Source organism: Mizuhopecten yessoensis, unplaced genomic scaffold (genome assembly GCF_002113885.1).
Source record: "Mizuhopecten yessoensis strain PY_sf001 unplaced genomic scaffold, ASM211388v2 scaffold2871, whole genome shotgun sequence".
NCBI lineage: Eukaryota > Metazoa > Mollusca > Bivalvia > Pectinida > Pectinidae > Mizuhopecten > Mizuhopecten yessoensis.
Window position 1 is genome coordinate 63,333 of NW_018404761.1, and position 8,405 is coordinate 71,737.

At 35.8% G+C, this 8,405-nt stretch overlaps 1 protein-coding gene across 1 annotated transcript; it reads left to right on the forward strand.

Annotated features, from left to right (window-relative positions):
- Positions 1-2: 2 nt before the first annotated feature.
- On the forward strand, positions 3-4,051 carry LOC110446597 (transmembrane protein 246-like). Its single transcript, XM_021491815.1, has 2 exons — positions 3-27; positions 1,582-4,051. The coding sequence occupies exon 2, from the start codon at positions 1,699-1,701 to the stop codon at positions 2,938-2,940; it is 1,242 nt and encodes a 413-aa protein (XP_021347490.1). The 5' UTR covers positions 3-27; positions 1,582-1,698; the 3' UTR covers positions 2,941-4,051.
- Positions 4,052-8,405: the final 4,354 nt, after the last annotated feature.

An 8,405-nucleotide genomic window follows, 5' to 3' on the forward strand; every position in this document is an offset into this window, starting at 1 on the left:
TTTTCGGCTGCGGAGACTGGGAGATGGGTAAGCAATCGATCGTGTGATATTTGTTATATTGGCTAGCAACTGGTTATACATCGACAACATATCACGTTCTTACGGCTTTTAATAAGTGATGAAAAATCGCATTTTGATGAATGTTACTTTATGTCAGATATAAGTTATAACATGTAATGTTACTGTAGGCCAGATGACCACTTGACATCACCAGATCACAGGCATCTGTGACTGTTTTACGTAACACAAACGCAGCTCTACTGACTTGACACTAAGCAGTTTCATCTTGATACTTTAGGTCAGGAGAAAGAACAGGTCTACTGTGTCCCAATGCAAGTCGAAACAATCGACTAAAGTGAAGCATAGTTGGGTTTTGACTTTGACAACATCATATCCCGCCCAAAATCCCGTTCGCCTTATATACATATATAGCTAGGTTGTTTCGCGCTAGTTAACGTTTGTTTCGCCCTAAAACAAACATTTTAGGGCGGGACATTGTTTGGGATTTTCTTTCAATTTTAGTAGCACTTTTTAAGTCACAAATTAAGTCTTCTTAGTCTCCAAAAGTGTGTTGTTTTTAAGTGAATGTGACAATTGCAAACGGCAGCTGTGAAAAGCTGACCCCGCACTCACACAGTTGTGTACTTTTCTATCACAAATATAGAAAGTTATCAATAAGTTTAGTTGATATATTTAAATATTGATTGTTATATTAGCGTATAAATTAAAATAATGAATTTCGGGCGAAAACAACCCGTTACCCATACATTGTATGTGTAACAGGAGGTGAAGGAAACGCACGGACAGACAGGGATTTAAACCTTGGACCTACAAGCTCTACTTTGACAAACACTCTACCAATTGAGCTTAACCTGGTCGTCGGCAAACAACCCAGTCTAGTTCAGCTACATTTCTTCCTCCTTTTTCTAAGCCTTCACCCAAAAAGACAACACTATCATTTACAGCCAATGTTTGGGTTTGCCTTAAGCTTGCAAAGTGTACAACCATTAACACTTACAACAAGAGTTGGCCCTCAGGACACTCCAAACACTTCAATGTAGATGGTTGATCTACCAGTAGAACTAACCTGATCATCGGCAAATTACCCAGTCCAGTTCTGCTATACATGTACATGGTACCTGTCAAAATGCTTCAGGCCAGAAGTACTGTAGCAGTGAAGACAATCTGATACAAAAGTCAGAAGATAGAAAAGTATCACACAAAGAGTATTATTTAGTTTTTAAATTGGAGGGTAGATAAATACTGGCATATGAAATGTGGATGTAGGTTTAAAAGTCCTCTGTTTGGTAATTTATAAATCTGGTAATTTTGAGTTTTATGTAAAATGAAGGAATTTTGACATGTACCAACTGCCAAATGACAAGCTGACTTGCGAATACAACTTCAGTTCAATTGGTAAAATGTTTAGATCTTGCATGTCAAATCCCAATACTTAAAATTATTATTATTTATAATTATTTAATGGTTTTGGTTAAATCATGCTTTGGCATACATTGTACATATAGTGTATATATATACATTAATGTTAATTTCATTAGATAAACATATTTGTCATTTCAGATTTGCATTGGAGTCGGAATGGAATTACAACTGCTGGTATTCTCCTTGAATGCAGTCCTTCAAAAGCCCTGGTCGCATACATAGTGTTTGGTTGTATGTAAAACTCCTTGGTAAAAAATGGCAAGCTCCAGTTTTTATCACTTCAGGAGATTACTCATACTGTACCTAATAACTTTTACTTTTATCGTACCTATTCTGTGTTATTTTTTACCATATTCAAAACTGTTCAAGGTCTTCCATTCAGAAAAGGAAATGTTGATCAATGCCAAGGATTTAAACAAGGAACGACTTGCCGATGCCAATGCTTATTTTAACAGCATTGATAAAACAGAGTCAAGGCAGTTCTACAACCAACACAACCAGGAGAGACTTGATTTACTTGTAGTCATAGTAACAGTTCAGAGGAAATCAGCTGACCTACAGAAGTTGGGCTATTTCCTTCAAGCAACAGCAGCAATGGACAAATTGCTAAAGCATAATCAAAGTTTTAGGAAAAAGAAGCTAGTAATTTGTAATGTTGATGCAAAGCCAATAAACCACACTGATGTTACATTTCTATCTACGTTTATTCCAACCATACAAAGATACGGCCCAAGTGGAAGGGATTTGTCGAGGTCTACGACTCCACTGAGAGCAGCACTGTATGATAAACATCTACACAGAAATAGATATGAGAAGGAAACTGTAGATTACATGTTCTGTTTGGAGAGTGCCTACCACATGAACTCCAGCTATATTTTAATGATGGAGGATGACGCCATTCCACACAGAGAGGTGCTTAGTAACGTCAAACACGTAATGGACACAAAACTTCACCATAACAGTCGGGAGTTTGGGTACATCAAACTCTACTACCCTCAGAAGTGGCAAGGATTTGCTTTTGAAGAAACTAGGATAATAGAATTGCTGAGTATTGGTTGTATGGGAGCAGGTATTTTTGTGTTTTTCTTGATTTGTCTTTTAGATGACAGAAAAAAATCATCACCATTTTCTATACAGATATTATATTTTTTAGCTGGTTGTATTTATTTTATATTGATTGCAGAACTTTTAGATAGACAAAATATAATGGAACTAAGGAGGTTTTCTCCCTCTTTGTATTCCTTTAAGAAATCTCCTGGTTGTTGTACACAAGCTATGCTATACAGTGATCACATCCTACCCTCCTTGGTAAACTTTCTACAAGACTATGCTAGGCCAGGCATGGATCACACAGACATAGCCATCTATAAGTTCACCTTAAAACACAATATTCCATGTTACCAGATAGAGCCAAATCTGTTCCACCATGTTGGTCTATATACATCACTGGTAGAAGGCAGATATAAGGACCCAGAAGGATTCCTCTTCCATGTTTAACAGTTTCAAATAATTACATATGTTCAACCAGGGTTACACATGTGATATTAGTATATTATCTTTATCAGTGACAAATTTTCAATTAAATGTATATGCAGTTTATAGCATGTGATATATATAAATTATACATTTAATTCCAGCATTTAATTTGGACAATTATTCATTCTGTATTGTAGTCTTCATTTGATCAAATCAAACTTCTGAGATGATATTTTCAAATTTTCCATCAATAATGCACATGCACAATTCCCCTTTCCTGTACTCCGCCCTTCTGATGTTAAAATAAATCCAAATGGTATGTGTTGTGTTCATTTTCCACATAACACCACACTTTTGTCATTTAGTACACATTTCAAACTAAAGTCCACATTTTCATACTAAAACAAACTTTTATATAAACAGTCACACTCAAAATGAAATTACAACATTGGTACAAAAATATGTGACCATGTATAGAATCACTGCACATATTACAGAGTAAAATAAATCCTGCTGGTTTTGAATGCCATGTTTGTAAAGACTACTGGAAGGTAACCAGATTCAGTGTATTTATTAATACGTTGTATTATTTTCAAATTATCTATTCATAAGTTTATCCAGATTATTTGTATGTGGTTGTCATTCCCTGCAAGTTTTGGCCTGAAGCTAGTTTTACCAAATTTATCTGATGTTCCCATTGTAACTCTTGGACCCTCTATTGTTTCCGACTACCTGTTAAACCTACTCTTTATAGTAAGGGTTTTCTTGGGAACTTTTTAGTCATAGGCGTTTCTTATCAGATTAATAGGACCATGTGAAGTGTCATAATGTTCCATTTGTGTGCAGCTTATAAACTATAATCTAAAACACTGAACAAATTAGCAATCCAAAAATCTCGGCTGTTTTGAGGATCAAAACTCAACAGTAGTGTGGTAGTCATACATGTACAGTTGTGTTCATGGATATTTGTGAGAGTTTTGAGTACACTGATTACGGTTTTTAGCTCACATGCATCAAAGTGCCAAATAAGATTAAGAATTGACATCCATTCGTCATTTTTGGCAAGTGAGCTTATGCTATGGCGCAGCGTCCGTCGTCCGTCCGTCCGTCAACCTTTCCTTTAAAACGCCACTTGTCCTGAATGGCCCAGTAGATTTTGACCAAATTTGGTCAGAAGCATCTTTGGGGGAAGGGGAACAAAATTGGTTGGTCTGGCACCCCTGGGGGCTGAGGGGTGGGGCCCAATAAGGGAAACATAGCAAATTATTTAATATCCTTCTTCTGTAGGAATGAAAGGATTTGTTTCATATTTGGTCTGAATCATCCTTGGGTGAAGGGGAACCAATTTTATATAAACCGTGGGTCTGGCCTCACAGGGGCCTGAGGGGCAGAGCCCAGTAGCTAGGGGAAACATAGCAAATTATTCTTTAGAATCCTTCTTCTTCTGTAGGAATGAAAGGATTTGGTCCAAATTTAGTGTGGAGCATCCTTGGGTAAAAGGGAACCAATTTTGTATAATCAGTGGACCCCTCCAACACATCGGGGAAAGTTTGATAATAAACACTCTTTTGATCAGAACATGCATTTATACATTATATTTATGTGTTATTATACATTATATTTATGTGCTATTATACATTATATTTATGTGTTATTATACATTATACTTATGTGCTATTATATATTATATTTATGTGCTTTTATACATTATATTTATGTATACTAATTGTGACCACTCAAGTCAGTTTGTATGGTTTAAAATATTGATGGTATGACATTTAGTGTACAGTAAGGAAAAATGGTAAGCGTTCCTTCAGAAGTTAAAATATAATATTTAATGGACATTGTAAGCCATTGTTATCACTGCTGGACACTTGAAACATATATTGTGTACACTAATATTATTACGTATACATAACTGATTGCGGTAATACTGACATTTTAATCAGCAGTGAAGTAGATGATGCCGGTAGATGTTGATTGAGCATTGTAATTGCTATCAACGCAGATTTATATCTATATAACACGAGATAGCATTGCATGTGCTTCACAGTAGATTCAGTTGAGCATTCCAGTCAGTGTAACTTTTACACTGCATAGTGCTTACTTTGTTTTATTACAAATATCTCTGTAAAACCTTGATACAGTATAAAGACCCTCGGTACATTTGATACATTACTTACCACCAATATATTCCAGGGTACATTTATAGGTCACCTTAGACAAAGTTTCGAGTGACCTATTGCGATCGCCTTTTGTCCGTCATCGTCCGTCCGTAAACAATTTACATTTTAGACTTCTTCTCCAAAACCCCCAAACCAATTTCAATGAAATTTTTCAGAAACCTTACATGGCCAAAGGTCAATCAGAATTGGGAATTATATGGTCCCCAGCCCCCAGGGGCCTGAGGGGCATGGCCAAAAAGGGTCAAATTGACAAAAAATTCAAAAACCTTCTTCTCAAGATCCAGATATGGTAGAATCAAATACTCTTCATAGATGGAAGGGTCTTAAGGTGCTTTACCAAAATTGTGAATTTCATGACCCTGGGGTCTCACGTTTCCCCCTGGGGAGGGGATAAACTTTACTATAGTCTATATAGGGAAATCACATTTTGGACCAACATTTGTTTAATTTCCATTGGAAGTAATTCAATTTGGGTTAGTATTATTAGTATTGGATAGCAGTTTGATTTTATGCACATATCAGCCCTGACTGACCACCCAGGGGCCTGAGGGGTGGGGCCAAAAAAGGGTCGCATTGACTGAAATTTCAAAATCTTCTTCTCAAGACCCAGATATGGTAGAATCCAATACTCTTCATAGATGGAAGGGTTTTAACATGCTCTACCAAAATTATGAATTTTATGACCCTAGGGTCTCACGTTTACCCCTGGGGAAGGGGGGGGGGCAACATTTATTATGGTTTATAATGGGAAATGATACTTTGAATATTACATGTTGATAACTTGATTGTAATTATAACCTTGAGTTGACAGTTTGATACTTTGAAAATTTTGAGCAAGCCCTACCCACAAGGGCTGTAGGGCAGGGCCCAAAGGTGTCTCTGTGCTAAACAAAATCATTTTCCTTGTTTAGAATCAGAGGTGCTAGTTTCAAATACTTTTCTGTCTTAAATCTGTATGCTAGCTATTGAATAAGGTGGTTTTAATGTTTTTTGTCACTTTCAATAATATTTCTGTTCATGTTTTAAAAACAATAATCAACTCTCTGTATAAATATCAGAACTCAGGTGACTGTTAATTAGCCCCATGGGCCTCTTGTTTTATTATAACATCTTACCTCTTATATCGTTACACCTATTTATTACTCCAAAATTTTGCTGGAAAGTTGGTGGCAATATAAGGAAGATTTACCGTGTATTTCATATAGGGTATATTATTGTTGTCTGTTTGCTCTTTTTCAAGTTGAAAATACTACTTCATTATAAGATTTATAATCAACAATTTTTTATTGGAATTGCTGTTGTTCTCACTGGTGCTGAACACATCAAATATACCCTTATGCTAATAGTATTACTGGTACATTACTAATGACTGTAATACTGAGTTTCAACGAAATTTAAGTAGATATTGTCAGTAGATGTTAATTGGACATTATAATTAAGGTACTGGTACTGAACCCAGGTTGGTGCTTTACAGTAGAATTTCAGTATCACAATCCAGTCAATTCAAATTTTACGCTGTATAATGCATGCTTGGTTTTATTACCCGACTTTGTATCTCGATCAGTAAAACCCTGATACAGTACTCACTTACCGCCATAGTGTTTCGGGGTAATCTTGACTACATATTTCGCCTGACCCGTTCATAATTCCACAATAACGAGGATTCACTGTGTAACTCATTTGAATTATCTCATGTCTTTTGTGACTATTGTCCGTTTGCTCATTTTCAAGTTAAAAATTATATTTCGTTACAAGGTGGATTGTCAGCATTTGTATTGGAATAGGCTTATATATATGCTACTTGTGGCCACCCATGACAGCATTTAATGTTGAATTTTAAAGGGTTATGATATTAGATATTGAGCTTACAACAAATGGATATTGCAAGCATACTTTAAGCGGACCGATGCTCAATTGGTTGTGTATACAGGCGTTGAGAGGATGTTGTAAGCGGGTGTTAGTCTGACACGTACTGTAAAAAGATGTTCAGATGATGGTGTACATGTATGTAGGTATTTCGTTTCTATTGTAAGCGAAAGTTAAGTACAATTGTAGGTAGATGTTAATTTTACATAGTTATCAAGTACTTGTGTTGAACCCAGGTTTACACAGGAATGTGCTATACTATTAGAGGTGCTTCATAGTAAATTTTGAGGTGCATGCTTTTTTATTATCTGTTCTTGCCATTGTTATCAGATAACTTTCATTTCATCCAAGAATATTTTTCTGTTTCGTTTTTAGTTTTAAAAAAGCATAAATGGAGGCACGGTAGTCTAGTGGTAGGACGCCGGGCTCGTGACCGAAGGGTTGTAGATCAAGTCATGTCACGGCACTGTGTTGTATCTTTAATTTTAACAAGATACTTTACACCACTTGTTCCAGTCTAGCTGTAAATGAGTACATGGTTGGGCAGTGCTGGAATTGTTGAAAGCTAGCTGTGAGCGCCGAAATGGCAGCACCGGCTGTATGCTCCCCAGGGAGTTGAGAAAGATAATTATAATGGCTGGTTGCAAAGGCCTTATAACTAAGGATATTGATTTGTGAACCGCTTTGAGACGACCTATGCACTAGGTTGTGATAAAGTGGTATATAAAGACCTCAGATTATTATTATTATTATAAATATTGATATAAGTATACAATATGTTAGATTGCTAGGAAATAGAGGTGACACAAATACGACCAGGGCACCAGAAAAGGATCTATTAGTGATTTTAGTTCTTTGTAAAACCTTCCAACCATGCAAGTAATCCGAGTGATTACTTTAAATTTAGCATGGTCTGCATTCTATTGATTGAAACTTGGACCTTGGGACCAAAACGAAGTTATAATTCTCTAGAAAATACAGCGACGTATTTTGCTTAGATTTTTTTTTCTTAATTTCGATATTGTATTGGGTAAGTTCATTCATTTTTGTTATGGAGTTTAGCAAATGTTGAAAATAAGATGTGTATTGTGAAAGGAAGATGAAAACAAAACATTTGTTGCTAGGGTGAAATAAATCAAGTGGAATTTGTATTATTCCGGTAGCTTTTTACTGTATTTACATATTGCATTATTTGATCTAGATTATGTCGTTGATTGTACATACTTCAGAGGCCAGTATTTCTATGGCTAACACTCGTGTTTTGCCCAGTATTTTTTTCATTAAACAGTCACTTTAACATTTAATACATTTCATTGGTCATGTCAACAATTATTTAATCAGAAAGGTCCAATTGATATATTGTTCGACTTACCTAGCTATACATACTCCAGAGACAAGCATTGGCCTATATTGATGTTGCTATATTAACTGTAC